We start from the raw sequence: 15,875 nt of genomic DNA on the forward strand, positions 1-15,875 counted from the left end.
ATTAATAAATTCCCACTTCACTTTATCAATGCTTTTTCAAAATCTGCAATAAAAACAAAACCTTGGCTCCTGCTGGTGCTGGGCGGTATGACCAAAAATGTATATCACGGTATTTTTCAAAATTCTTACGGTTTCACGGTATATGACGGTATTTTTTTACCATGCATAATCAGATGTTCACAGCATTTTCTACAGGTTGAGAAAGGAATTGCTGCAGTACATTGACTACACTCTAAAAAATAATACACTTACTCAACTTAAAAAAATTGAGGTAACAATTTGCATGGATCTTTTTAAGTAATTTCAACTCAAGCCGTTTTTGAGTAAATATTGTGAGACTTATATAGTTAGAACAACTGAATTATATTATATGATCAAATTAATATAATTAAGTTGGTTCAACTTAATTAAGCTTTTAGAGGACAAATCAGGTTGATTGTGCTAAACTAATTGAGTTCTTCTCACTATAAAAGTCTCACAATATTTACTCAAAAAACAACTTGAGTTGAAATGACTTAAAAAAAATTAAGGTAACAATTTGCATGGATCTTTTAAGTTATAGTAACTTACTTCACTTCTGTCTGAATAAAAGCACACAGCAATTTAAATTTTCTGAAAGCATTGTTTATTTTAAAGCAATGGCAACTGGTCCAGTTGTGCAATGAATGAATGTAGAGCTCCGTCTGAATTCGTCATTTATCTGTATAAAAAGAAAGGCACAATGTTAGAAAATTTACTTCAAGACAAACAACAAAATGAACAAAATCTACATGGTTTGCAGGGATTGACACATAATATTTCTCAAACTTCAAAAATAAATAAATGTTGGCCTACCTATTAGGCCTATGTTCAGGTTAAGCTAAGAATGTCAAATGGCCCACAAACCTTCATAAATAGTGACAATGTTAGGCTTAACTAGGACGACCAAATATGATCCTCAAACACGTGCAGTGCTAGAACTAGCAATGCTAAAATGTTAAGTCTTGAATACAGCTGCCACGGTGAAATTTGAAGACACCAGACAGCTAAATTTACCTTTACTAACTCCAAATGATCAAAGGGCAGGCTGCAGGTAACTTTGAAGACGCCAGCTACCAAAGTCATCTTTTCAAATGGTTTAATTACCGTGCAAGCAGCAGCTAGCTTGGAAGACACGATAGCTACTGTCTGTAGATAGCTAAAATCCATCTTTTCAAATATTCAAATTAGCAAAAGGGCAAGCTGTAGCGTTAATTTCATTTGAGTGTCACGTGACAAAGATTTTGAGGCACTGTGTGCCGTTGTTTGATAGCTGTTGCTTTTAAAACAAACACAAAAATAGTAGGCTAGACTACTTTGCACGCATTCTGTGATGTTCGATGCAGGCTACAGGATCCTGTGCCATAATTTCTGTTACTTCTCAGGCGTGGTCTGGAAGGTCCTGAACGCTCAATCGTGTTATTAGCTTTATAAGTTTGGTCACTTAGATTTACAAGTTTCAGGAACTTAATACTTTCTATTGTTAGGTGAAAGCAAGACTGTGTGTTGAAAATCCATATATGAATAAGTTGAGACAGCTTTCTTTCTTTTTCAGTATTACAAACTCCTTAAAATAAATTGTCAACTCACCTATACATGTACAAGTAGCAAACTTAATTTTTTTATGTCGAAAATGTTCTTCATTTTAAGTTTTATCTACTAACCTCTGAATCATTTTTTAGAGTGTAAGGATGGTCTATTTTACTGTCATGATGTAGAATAACTCCACACTAGTGGTAATGCAGTTTTGCATGGCCCCAGAAAATGATGCTGTTTACAAAGAGCCACTCATGATTCTAATGAAGAATCTAATCAGAATGCAAAGACAATTGCAGTTAAAATACAGAACTTTTACTGTGCAAATTTCACAAACATCTTATATAAAACCAATACAAAAAGTAGTGCAACTTGCAATAATTATACTTTTTTGAAAATGATACAATTTAAAATAAAACCTCTCTGTTAATATGCTTACTCTGTCAAATAGGCCTATCAGAAATGTATTGTTATTGTGTGGTTTACATGACGTTAGTGGTAGGCTAACGTTAACTTCATGTGGATGTGGATGTCTTGTTAGCCTGCCATGAGCTTCGGTTCGGTTCGCTAGGCAAAACAAAAAAGTTCGTTTTGGTGCACTGATGACAGTCAGGATCATTTTTAACTAGCCAGCTAGTATTGCTCAGTGCACGTCTATAACATGCTTTACTTGCTACCTGGATAATTTCAGCGAATATTCTTAAGGTGAGATGAATGATAAGATCATTAAACTTCACTGTGTTCGGTGGGTTGCTAACTAACGACATCACCTACTAGCCAGCTAGTTACAGCTGTTGAACAATCTCAATAGAATTGTTGTGACGGTAGGCTAAATCCTTTTCAATGCAGTATCCCTTAACGTTTTTCCTTAACTAAAGAAACAATTTAAGGTATTATTCTGTGCAACACCCTTAAATAAACCCCTTACCTAAGGACAAAATTAAGCCTTAGGGGTCATACTTCAGGGGAAAAACTTTAGGTGTTTGTGTTTACCCTCACTATGCCTCGCAGTGGCACCATGCGTCGCGCAGGTGAAAAGTCCCATCTGAAACACTGTCGCCGGGCGGTATGGCGCTCCAAACGTTGTGTAATCAAATACACCGGTATGGCGGTATATTCAAAATTCATATCATAACGAAAATATACACCGGTATACGGTGTGAACCGGTATACCGCCCAGCACTAGCTCCTGCCTTTTCTTCTACATCATAATGTTCAATTATTTCCAGTAACTGCCTTATACTATTTGATATATTCCTTCCCTCTATAAACCCTTTTCGATCGTGATGTATTAATGGTGGTAAAATCTTTTTAATCCTAGTTGCTATACATTTAGCTAAAATCTTAGAATCATAACTCTGTAGTGTAAGAGGTCTCCAATTCCTTAAGTGCACTGGGTCCTGATATTTGCCACTTGGTTCTTGTTTTAGCAACAGGGAGATTGCGCTTTCTCTTTGTGTACCTGTAAGTACAGTATACCTTCCTCATATGAGAAATGAAAACAATCCAGTTAAAAGTGTTCGTAAAAAACTTGATACACCTCAATTGGGATACCATCTAGGCCAGGTGTTTTCCTTTTTTTAAAAGACATGATCAAAGAGTAAAGTAGCCTACTTTATATCAACCTCCTAAGCTGAGCCCACGGAGCACAGTGAATCAAATGTAATCAGCCAAGCACATCTACCCAGCCCAACAGACCCCTTTAGAAGGCTGCTGCTCAGAAGGCTGGTAAATGTCATAGGCAATAGGCATACCTAAAGCTCAAACAAATCAATGGTCTGTCATGTGCAAAAATAATTCAATCAAAAAGCCGTTTTTGTGCCGTGTAAGGTCACACAGGAAAAACAGTGTGTCGGTCACGTCCTCACATGGCTGATTAACAGAAGTGGAAGTGTGTGTGTTTCGGTGGGTGGGGTGGTGGTGGTGACAGTGACAGGCAGAGGCAGAGGCAAGAATCTTCCAGAAAACCCTGTCCTGTTCCTCGTTTGATGAGATTATTCTGCGCTGGAGTCAGCAGCATCCCCCTGTGAGCGCAGGCAAACAGCCTCTGCTCAGTCCCATCGCTGAAGCTGCACTGTCTGGAGCGACACATCCGTGAGCTTCACACAGAGCATGGCAATTTCAAATGAACACCATACCCTCATGAGGAAAGCCTCCTCAGTTCAGCACAAACCACTGGTTTCATAAGCTAAGCATGTCCTAGCATTTCAAAAATGTGAGTGTGATTTGATTGGCTGCTGAACTCAAAAGAGACTCATTTGAAGACGGGAATAAATACATTTTTATGCTGATATATTGTACAAATGGCTTTAGGGGTAGAGATAGGTGGGAATACAGATTGTTAATGGTGGGTAATATCATGGAAATAAGAAAAGTGATACAAAAAAGTGTAATGTGACACTTTAATGTGCTAAAATACGGGCACATAAACTATAATAACTCTTAATGTGGAGTCAGGCTGAGCTGCCACAGGTGTTTTCACATCTCTGTGTCTCTGTGTGTGTGTGTGAGCGCTCCAGTCGGGAGGAGGCATCCGGCTTCCTGCTGCTCCCAAATTAGCAGCAGAGGCAGCACCCCTTAGCCTCCGTCTCCTCCTAGCTTACTCCTCACTCACCAGCTCCCCACAGCTCCGGGCTCCCTTCCCTCTCTCTCACACACACACACAGCATGTAACCTGTGTTGTGTTTCACCACGCGGCTCAGCCCTGCACTCGCCCAGACTCAGAGTCCAGGCTGCTAGTTCTCCCACTAGCACGTTTCTTAAGGCGCGTCTTTGTCAAGTATCAATGCAGGTGGATGAGCGAATCATTTTGAGGTCATGTTACTCAACCTCTAAACACACCACGGGAAAGGCTTAGCCCCTGTGTCTTCCTGCAATGCCAACCCTTAAAACTGACCGGACATCTTCAGATGGTGATCAGCCAATCTGGGAGGTAAACACATGACATGTATAAAGGTGGTGTTTAATCTTAAGAGAGACAGCATAGCACTACACAGCCAGAGACACTATGTTATGTCAGACAGGACTAAAGAAACCTCACATGTACAAGAGAAAGGAGGTGTCACGATATGGCAGAAATCAATACAGGATAAATAAGGGTCCAGGGGGTCCATACATACAAAAGCAATGCGGAGACAAAGCGTGCAGCAGCGGTGACATGCTCTCTGTCCCTGAGGAGGATGTGGATGGACGGCATAAGGACCCTTGTAATGGTCGTCCTCCGCCACACATACACTAATTTTGCTTTATGCACGGTAGGCTCTTTAGAACTTCCGCAACAATGTAGGCCAGTTCATTCATTTCCGGTGGAATGTTAGCAACAGCCGTGGCGGCATCTTTGAATGTGTATGAGGTAGCGTATACGATCAGGACAGTACATTTGTGAGAGGATACGATCAGGACAGGACAGTAAATATATATTATAGTAGTGAAGTATAGTAGTTTAGTATAGTTGTAGGCCTGTAGTTATTTAATAGCAGTAGGCCTAATAAAGTGATGAGTAAGTCATATAAATTTCAGCGTCGTGAGGGGACAGCTGAGCACTGTTGTGTCCCTCTGTGTTCGTCGTCAGCGAAATTTAATTCGTCGTTGAGCTTCCATACTTTCCCCTCCGACCATCAACAACGTCAAACATGGATTGTGAAGATCCGAAGAGAAAAGTTTGTGATCTCTTACCACACTCGTGTGTGCAGTCGACACTTTGTGTCAGAGGACGTCGTCGAGCCGGCGGCTGAAGGGGGCAGAAGGAGGCTAAAGCAGGTGCTGTTCCTGTCTTGTTTCCCTGGAATAACTTCTCTCTCGGGAAAGTGAGACAAGGGGTACAGGAGCGGATCAGAACCAGACAGGAGAGGATGGAGACCGACAAAGTTGCTGGCCCTCTTTGTGCCAGCGATCATGATTATTGTTCAAGGCCGGACCCTGCGTTTGTGGACTTGGTGGTCACTGAGAATGAGAGTCTTCGGGATGAAGTTGCCCAGCTGAGGCAGCAGCTGGAGCAGATGTCACTCACGCAACGTTTCGGGTTACAGCGATTTGGTGGCTCGGACACAGACATTTGTTTTTACACAAGGTATGTAAACCTATCTTTTTTCGTAATTTAATAGGCTATACTAATACCTGCGAAACTATAGTGTTATGTCTGTTTAATTCAGAAATGCATAATGTAGCATTTGTTTTCCTGTATGCACGTCCATTTGTCTAAGTTACAGCTTTAATGAACATAGCCTACACTATGTAGCATAAAACTGAAATGACAGAATGGCTGTTGATGATTAGCATTTGCACAGGCGTAGCCTATGTATGATCATTCACAACGCTGCATGACAGCTCAATATGTAGGCTACAGTAACAGTTAGACCTACAGCTAGCAAGCAGAATCATACAACTTATAGCTAACTGAATGGGAAATGTTGTTCTCATACGTAATTTATAAGACTACTGTTGTAGACTATGGTGAACAAATAATGCCTATGCAGAAAATTGCAGGTTATATCCTACCTCAGGTTCACCTCTAACCATATGTAGGCTTGTGAGCATGGTACAATTGTAGATTTAATAAAAGCTTCCTACTTATGTTATTTACAGATTTTCATCTTATGACCACCTGATGCGGTTTTGGCAAGTCATCGAACCATCACTGCAGTACATGGTTCGAGTGACCAGAACAAGAGCTGCAGATGGTGACTCAAGGCAAAGTACAACCATGGTACAGACACAGTCTTTACAGCCAGTAGATTAACTGTTCCTCTTCCTGAACTACCTTGCCCTGGGACTGAAGCAGAAAGACCTGGCTGACCGGTATGGGGTACATCAGTCTACTGTAAGCAGGATCATTCAGACGTGGAGCAATTTTTTGTTTTGTGTTATTGGCTCACAGCGAATTTGGATGCCCCAAAGCAGGATCATTCAGACGTGGAGCAATTTTTTGTTTTGTGTTATTGGCTTACAGCGAATTTGGATGCCCCAAAACAAAATCAGTGATCACCTTCCTCTCCTTTACTCCAGAAAGTTTATTCCAGTTACAAGTCCCATTGTACATTGAAGGGGATGATTGGCATGGCCCCTCATGGTGCTGTAACCTTTGTTTCTCCCCTCTTTGCTGGCTCAGTCAGTGACAAGCAGATCCTTGTGGAGTCAGGACTATGTAAACTGCTCAGGCCGGATATGGCAATCATGGTGGACAGAGGCTTCCTGGTGGATGACTGTGTGCCTTGTAAAGTGTACAGGCCTGCATTCCTAGCCGGAAGACCTCAGATGCCAGCAAACGAGGTCAGGGAGACCCAGTCTATCGCATGCCTTAGGGTGCATGTTGAGCGGCTAATTCGTCGGTTGAAGGAACACAAATTCTTTGACACAGCTATCCCCCTAAACATGTTTGGTAATATTAACCAGCTCTATGTAGTAGCATGCCTTCTGTTAAATTACCAAAATGGTCCACTTGTATAAGCCTGGTCTAAGTAGAGGTGTCAAGAAAGGAACTGTGCATATAGGCTATTGCTCACACACACACACACACACACACACACAGAAATGACACATCCATAAACCTTGACCATCTCTCCACTTCTCATTTTCTCTCTTAAACATACACACACATATGCAGTCAGATGCACGATAACACACACACACACACACACCCATGCACAAACACACACAACACAAGCACAATCAGATGCACACTCACAAAAACACACACATACACATACACACACACACACACACCCATGCACAAACACACACAACACAAGCACAATCAGATGCACACTCACAAACACACACAACACACGCACAATCAGATGTACACTCACAAAAACACACAAACACAGCACAAGCACAATCAGATGCACACTCACACACACACACACACACACCCATGCACAAACACACAAAACATAAGCACAATCAGATGCACACTCACACTCACACACACACACACACACACACGCCGCATACCACCAAGCATATGCCTGCATGTCAGCATGCACGCCCAGAGAGAGTGCCTCCTTTGATGGATGTCAAATGGCACACAAAACAGCAAAACAGCTGAACACAGGAAACATGTAATAGATCCACAGTGTCACATTTAGATGCAACACTGCCCCCCCCACACACACACACACACACAAACAGCAGATGAGAAGCACATTCCTCAGCGTTCCTGTCCAGCCCTGTTTCAAATTTACATTTCAAATCAGGAGGCGCATGTGGGACTGAGGGACAGAGCTCAAGAGGGACTGTGGAAACCCAGGCAGAGGAGCAGGGGATTCACCTCATTCGGGCTACGCTTTGAAGGAGGGTAATGAGCACATATAAACTGTCTGTCACACTCTCTCTCTCTCTCTCACACACACACACACACACACACAACCTGATGCACGCTCACACTCACTCACACACACACACACACACACACACACACACACAGGTGCATGTCACTAGCGTTCAGTTCATAACCCTGAGAGGCTCCAATGCAACAAGAAAAATGTGTGTGTATTTGTGTTAGCATATGTGGATTGAGAGATAAGCGCAAACAGAGCAACAGAGTCGGCGTATCAGTTATCCGTAAAGCCGATTACAGATGCAGAAGCCAGGACCTCGTCGGCCCAACCCAGCCCAACCTTACCCAACCTAACCCAGCCCAACCCTACCCAACCTAACCCAGCCCAGCCCAGCCCTGCTGCGGCAACCGGAGGTGCTGATTCTGATGCACGCTCTCTTGCTCCTGCTACTGGGAATCAGCCTCTGGGCAGCTCTAGGAATAAACTACTACATGCACACACACACACACACACTCAAATGCAATCACATACACATGCGTTCGCGCGCGCACACACACACGTACATACACATCCACACATGCTTGCTTCATCCTAAAACATGGAAACACTATTCCTCAGTGTTACTTTTTGTTGAATAAATCAGCACACAGACATGCATACACTTGCACCTGGATGTACCCACAAATAGGCCCACAAATAGATGTGCATACATTTGGATGAGAGTACACACAGACAGAAATAGACGGACACGTGAACAAATAATCACAAACCCAAGCAAAACACACGCATATACACAAACATTCAGTCTAGCACATATACTGTCAGTCTCATACATAACCAAGTACATACACACACACACACATCCACACACACACACACACATCCACACATACACACACACACATACACACACGCACACACACACCTACACACACACACACACACACACACAGTTTATTCACCGGAGCCTACCCCGGCAAGGCAGCAGGCATTGCTTAATGAGTACGGGTCCGCCGCTTTTCCCAGGACCGTGCGCTGTGAGTGGTTAATTAATCAGTTCCGGTTCCCCCTACCCCCCAACCACCCCTCTCAGCCAACCCCGGCAGCACTGGGGCCAGCCACGCAGCACAGCCCATTACCCTCCATCCAGATTATCCATCACTTATGGGCTTTGCCTGGCCCGCACGGCTGGAGGACAGGGACTGATCCCCTTTTTAGATCGGGCATTCTGCACGGCCAGCTGTGCCCGGCAGGAGAGGAGAGGCCTTGGACACAACCTTCCCTCTACCTTCCTGAGTGAGGAAATTCAAAAAGCTTGTTGGACACGGTACACGGGTATGAACTTTTATCGTTTGTCCTCCTCGTTGACTTTCTGAAGATTATTCGTGGGGAATTTTGGTGACAGTTGATGAAGAAGAGCCCTGCATGGTTTTGGTGTCCCCCTTGACCGTCTCCAATCAGATATTCACAAGTTGCCCTTGATTTCCTCAATCAGACATTTTCAGCCAATCAACAGTCAGAGTCTAGAGCACTCATCACTGAGCAGGTATTGATTAAAAACACCTCATCAGGCAAAATAATTAGACAAACCACCACCCTGTGCTCTGGCTGAGTAATTAGTGCTTTGCTCAGCCATTAAGCATGTTAAGGTAGCATCAGACACACAGGAGTGACTAAGTGTCAGCCCATTTTTTCTATTAGACATACAGCTCTGTGTAATAATAGGGTGACGTGTTAGAGAGTGACAACCTAATCAGGTTTCCAAACAAAGAGACTAGTGATTGCTGCGTCTGATTTCCAGACCAGCCCCAATTCGCCCTTTCAATCAATTTATTTGTTTACTCGGCAGCAGTCTGTGGGTTGCCTTGCAGCAGCGAGTGTGTTTGGGGAGTCACAGGAAGCAGAGAGACGCTATCAGAGTGACAGCTGACTCTGATGACTCTCAGGTTCACACGGACTCTTCCCAAATGGCCTCTGCCATGCAATGCACTACTGTGTGTCCACCTATGCAGCACCACAGACCACAAACATCGGGAGCGTGCACACACACTTGAGGCTATATTTGGTGTAGACCAGTCTGGCCAAGGATCGGGGAGAGCGTAATCCCTGCTCAAAGATCATATGTAAGGGTCTCTGATTGACCTTGTTGGACTGTCCAGCTATGCCTTAGAGGATGAAGCTGAGGGAGCATGCCTGGTAGCCTGCACCAAAACCCTCCTTTGCCTGGTAGCCTGCGCCAAAACCCTCCTTTGCCTGGTACCCTGCACCTACCTGAGCCTACAGTTAACGTAGAACTATCTGTGCTGAGGGTGACGAGAGAGCAATCTAAGACAGTAAACTCAGCTTTAAGACAATGTCCTTTAAGGCAAGTCTTGCCACTCAGTGACCATTTTGGTAACACGTCTGGGCAGTCATTTCAGACCAACAAGATCAGGCTCCTATTCAAATGAATTAGGAGGCACTCCAACTCCATAGGGAGGACATACAGTACACATTACTACTACTCTGTGTTTAAATCTGAATGTAACTTTATAGGATCTCTCCCCAAATTGCTGAAAGTAGGCCAAAAAAACTTAAATAATATAAAGTCTCAGCATGGCTGTTACCATGGTGACGGGGAAATAAACAGGCAATCAGACTGTTTCCAAAAATGCGAATGATTACTTCCATTACAGTAATTTCCTGTGTATTAGCCCCATTGTGTATATGCTGCAAGGCAGTGTTTTATGCGCGTGTATTAACCTGATAGCTGAAGAAATTTTGCAAAATCAATGTATAAGCCGCGGCCAATAGTTGGTAAATTACAGTACAGGGCAGCATTTCCTGTTCGGCGGGGGAAGGGCTGGAATGTGTATAGACAACTGCTATCTTGACGCTACGAACTGTCCCCATACATTCCTTTTGACAGATTCTTTGCCATGTCTCCTTATTAATAAAGTCTTGGCTTTAAATCCTACAAAGGGGTGCTTGTGTGGGTTTTGCTTTACCTTGGTAAGCTGGTCAGCTGTGCTCAGAAGAAGTGGAGATCCTCCCAAAACATTATTTGATGCATAACAATAAGATCAGAGAGTGAACACACACACACACACACACACACGTTAGGTGTGCTTGCTTCACACTGGTAGATTGGCAAGTCCGACTCTGGGGAGGTGCGGTTTGGACACAAATTGAGGGCACACTGGGCTGGCCACCCGGGGTGATGTGTGTAATGTGTGGCTGTACCTTCCGCTCGGAGGGTGAAGGGAGAGTCCCCCAGACGCTTGGCCGAGAACTGGCCCCCTAGAGACGTCATTAGGAAACACAAGCTGAAAAAGCCAATGCCTGCTACGAAGATCCTAGGAGACAGAGGGATAGAGAGAGAGAGAGAGAGAGAGAGAGAAAGAAAAGAAAGAAAGAAAGAGAGAGAATTTATTTATGGGAGGTCAATTCCACAGACACTCAAACCTGCAGAGAATAAATAGCAGCGCTCCGAAGCCATGTCTGTAGAAAGAAATGTGTGTTCTAAGGAATCAATGTGGACTATTGATAGAAACATTCAGCCTTTTGGTTGCTGCTCTTGGTCAGCTGAATATTTTGAGATGTTTATCTCAAACTCAAGGTTTCAGTGGAAAAAAACAGAATATTTTAGGCAACAAACAAGAACACATCACATCACTCAGATGACGAACCTCCAAAGTTTATTAGAAAATCTGTCCTTCAGCATACTTTCATAATCAAAGAAGGAGCACATAATTTCTCACTCAAGTAGGCTATTACGGAGCATATTTACCAAGTACTTGGTGAGGTGGTTCACTGGGGGAACATCAAGCACTGTTCTCAGTCAGGTACCTCAAATACTCAGCTAAGAGTGACACAGTGGAAGTCTCTTTTGTAACGGTTGAGGGCATATTGATTACAGTGTTCTCTGCATTGTGTGCGGATAAATTTCAGCAAAAAAAGCAAGCCCGGCGCTTAGCAGTCCCAAACTTAGCCGTAAAAACAGCTTCCTCTCTCGGTGGCAAACAATGTCTTTTCTGTCTTAGCCCTGTCCAGAACCGAACAGATTCTCTGACCATAATGGATGTTCTGATGGACATGGTGCATTTGGGAGACGTTCTCATCTATGTATATATAAGTATATAATACTCTTTTGATCCCATGAGGGAAATTTGGTCTCTGCATTTATCCCAATCTGTGAATTAGTAAAACACACTCAGCACACAGTGAACAGAAGCACACACTAATCCCGGCGCAGTGAGCTGCCTGCATCAACAGCGGCGCTCGGGGAGCAGTGAGGGGTTAGGTGCCTTGCTCAAGGGCACTTCAGCCGTTCCTACTGGTCAGGGATCAAACCGGCAACCCTCCGGTTCCAAGTCCGAAGCCCTAACCAGTAGGCCACGGCTGCCCACTATAGGCCACGGCTGCCCATTTGTAACGTGGATGGGGGGGGCATACTTCCATACGGAGCGGCGCGCCTCTCTCCCGCCACACTGCTCCTCCCTGCCTCTGAAATGGTCTCTGCCCTCTATGCCTCTCAAAGAGATTCGCTAGTCTGATGATCCACATTACACATTACTTTTGTTGTATTAAAAGCTCCCTGTCTCTTTCAGTGGGGGGGATCAACAAACCCAGGAAGGTCCCTGGTAGCAATTTAGTCCCACGCCATCTGTTCAGATAAGAATATAAGTATAACTGTATAAAAGACAATCACTGTCACAACATTTTAGTGTTAGCACTTACAGAACAGCGACACAGATTGATTCCATTAAGCCTGTGGAAATATGAAGGTGATGTAAATAGGGCAGGAAGCTGCAAAATGCCACAGTGATGTTGCCATGGGGGCACCCCTGGCCCTGACTGATTTCCTTCTGCCAAAGCGGAACAGTAATTCCATCTACACCAAAATGGAAAATAATGCAACTGACTCGAGCTGGAATCGAATGGGAATATCTTTCACCATAACACTGGGAACGATTTGCGTGTGTTGTGGGCAAACTTTGTTCACAGAGATTGAAAACAACCTACTGGCGATGAATTCAAAGCAGCAAAAGGCTGGAAATATAATGCAGTAATGAGTTCACAGAGTGATAACAGAATTTACGAAATACTTCTCACTCCTCATTTTTATAGGTATGGAGAGTGAAAAGCTACAACACATTATATTTAACTTATTAATAATAATATTAAAAAAGTGTCCATAAAGATTCTATGCGCCCAGCTTAAACAAGTGCTAGTTCTATACCACAGACTTCACAAAAACTGAACTCAGACAGTAAAATCGAAAGTGTAAGTTTTAAAGTGTTAAATAAAATAAAATAAAATAAAACTTCTTTAAGAGTTTATTTAGCCAACTAGTACTAATACTAGAAGAACTATATTACTTGAAGAGAATAACAAGTTATAGGCTACATAGGCTTCTGTCAGAGTATATTTAATACTTAATCAAATGGGACCATATCAACTGTAGGCCTATTGTTAAAATTAACTGAACACTGTTGATTTTACTGTGTGCATTGAAAGGAATCTATGCCTTGCCTCCTCTACTCCTCTACTGATATGACAGAATTGTTGTCATGTCAGTATTTGCATTCATTGTATATACTGTAGCCTAAAGCACACATGGTGTATGCCTTAAATACCCATAACCCACTACGGTAATGTACAGACTTTGACTCGCGTAGGCTGTGGTTCACAACCCTCCTCCTCTAATAAACCTGATAGAATCCCGGAATGAATTCCATCAAGTGAAATCACTTGAAGTCAGAGCTTTCCATTAAGAATCGACCCGTCTTCAGTCTCCATGCCTACAAGGTTAACTTACATTTGCACGATACAGACAGACTGTGTGAAATAAATAAATGCTATGTTCATATAATTGCTGTTTGCTTCTGTAATAAGCGCTGTGTTCAACACCAAACTGTAACTGTACAGACTCGTTACTAAATCCTTAACCTATATTTAGTGGTAACCTGTCACATCCCCCTCCACTAGTTAACACATAAAATATGGCTCTAAGTGCATTTGAACAGAGTTGAAATAATCATCAAATAACAGGTGCTTGGCAGTAGTTTGGCTGGCGATAAGCACATTTGAACGCGTATATGGAAAATTGATTAACATGTAAATTGAGCCCATGTTCAGTGGTTTAAATAACCTGCTAACATATGTGCTTATCGCAAGTAGTGATCTTACCTGAACGGTTTGAATGTCAGCAGGCATCTTCTTGACATAAGTGTGCAGTCCGAACCTGAGGATATCATCTTCCCAAAGTATCACACCACAAAGTGAAAACACGCCATGACGAATGAAACATATTCTTCAAAAGACGAACACGTGCATATAGGCTATCGCATGTATCTTGATGTACTTCCAATGGATAGCCCACAATGTAGTCGCAGAGAATAGCCTTGATCCGTTGTCCAAGTTCCAGGGCTGAAGAACGTGCACAAAACGCCCTCCGGGAGTTTCAAACAGCATCCACTCAGCGCCACTCGCTTATCATTGGGAAAATAGAACATGGGAAATACAAAGTTCTGTCCTTGGTATCTCAAAAAAGAAATACTGTGCGAGTGATTGTGAAGGCAGTCATTTCAGGTTTTCAGTAGCCTAACCTATAGGCAGTGGAGTGCTGGTCACTGCACTTCGTAGAATGTTGCTGCTTCGTTGAGAGCGCCGCATCAATGAATGGTGGACGGCGCTGCCTGCACTTCTTACAGTGACTGTAGTTCGCTGACGGCATTACGTATTTACTGCTACTGCCACTATTGTCCTCTTGCCTAGGGAAATATTTCGGAATATAAAGACGCCGCTGACTAAGCCAAGTTCATTCAAACTGCTTATCGTACTTCGAGCTTTAATTGTTGGGGAAACTGCATTGGATCGATTTAGCATACATGGAAATTCCATGTATTACGTTGCATGTATATAGTTATGGAATTGTTTTATAGCCCTAATATAATGTTTAAATGTTTAGTAAAACGTTTATGAAGTTATATTTCCTTATTCTTCCTTTGACGTAGATATTATTGGAACAAATAGCGCACAATCCAGGACCATGGAGAGAGAAAACTCATAGGAAGGAGTTCAATAGCGCCATCCGTTGAATGCTCTCTGCTATTTATTTTTGTGAGTGGCAAACGCCTTATGTGTCTGTCTGAAAGAATTGCTGTCACACAGACGATATTTGCCACGTATCGACCCAAGCTGTCAACAAATACATTCTTTCATGTTTTGGAAGCTGCTAGCATAAATTAAATCATTACACAGTGTATCACAATTTATCAATGTGGGGGATGGAGAGGAGAAGGCTGAGAGAGGGGAGGAATTATTTCATGGGGGTGATTATTTCATGTTCATCGTTATTTCATGTCAAGACAGCTATTCAATAGCTTGATGGTGTTTTGGGCCCCCACAGTCGATTTCAAGGCAGCACTGCCTTGCCTAACCTCGACCCTGACCCTAACGCCATCCAGGCAGCACTGCCTTAAAGTCGATGGTGGGGGCCCAAAAGACCAAATATCTATTCTATGTTGCCCCCTAAGGTTCACGGTGATAATTTGTTATGAGCATATTTTGCTATCTCTCAAAACTTTGCGTTACCTTGCAATATACCTTTCTGTCCTTAAGGTGCAGGAAAAGTATTGCAAGGGACCAAGGGAATGCCAAAGTACTGTGGGGTACAACACAAAATGTACTGTGTGTGGGAACCCAAAATAATTGCTATTGAAAATATTGCAAGACAGCTAATGTCAGTCATAGCTAAAGGGAACACAAAAGCAGCTCAGATACAAATCACCACACAGCACTAACACACAGAGGTTTGAGCAGGCTGTAATTTCAATCAAATGTACGGATGATTAGGTAGTAGACCTACAAACTGTAATGGGAAAACAATTCCCTGATTGCAGTAGATTTAGATATTCACACATGGCAAAAACTTTCGGCATAGATCAAATTACTGCAGCTCTTCGGTTTGTGATCCAGTAAGCAGAATATTACATAAATATCGGCCCGTCATCTTCCACTTCTCTGTGGAACCTTCCTTTTCTCTGTGGTGCACTTTGT

The 15,875-nt window shown here is 43.0% G+C and overlaps 1 protein-coding gene across 1 annotated transcript in view; it reads right to left on the bottom strand.

Moving 5' to 3' along the window:
- Window positions 1–14,481, bottom strand: part of LOC125296836 (alpha-1,6-mannosylglycoprotein 6-beta-N-acetylglucosaminyltransferase B-like) — an 82,543-nt gene extending 68,062 nt beyond the window's left edge. The window contains 2 exon segments of the mRNA XM_048246940.1: window positions 11,055–11,167; window positions 14,004–14,481. Of these exon segments, the coding sequence (XP_048102897.1) occupies window positions 11,055–11,167; window positions 14,004–14,071 (181 nt within the window). The 5' untranslated portion in view covers window positions 14,072–14,481.
- Window positions 14,482–15,875: the final 1,394 nt, after the last annotated feature.

The sequence above is a fragment of the Alosa alosa genome, chromosome 6 (genome assembly GCF_017589495.1).
Source record: "Alosa alosa isolate M-15738 ecotype Scorff River chromosome 6, AALO_Geno_1.1, whole genome shotgun sequence".
Lineage (NCBI taxonomy): Eukaryota > Metazoa > Chordata > Actinopteri > Clupeiformes > Clupeidae > Alosa > Alosa alosa.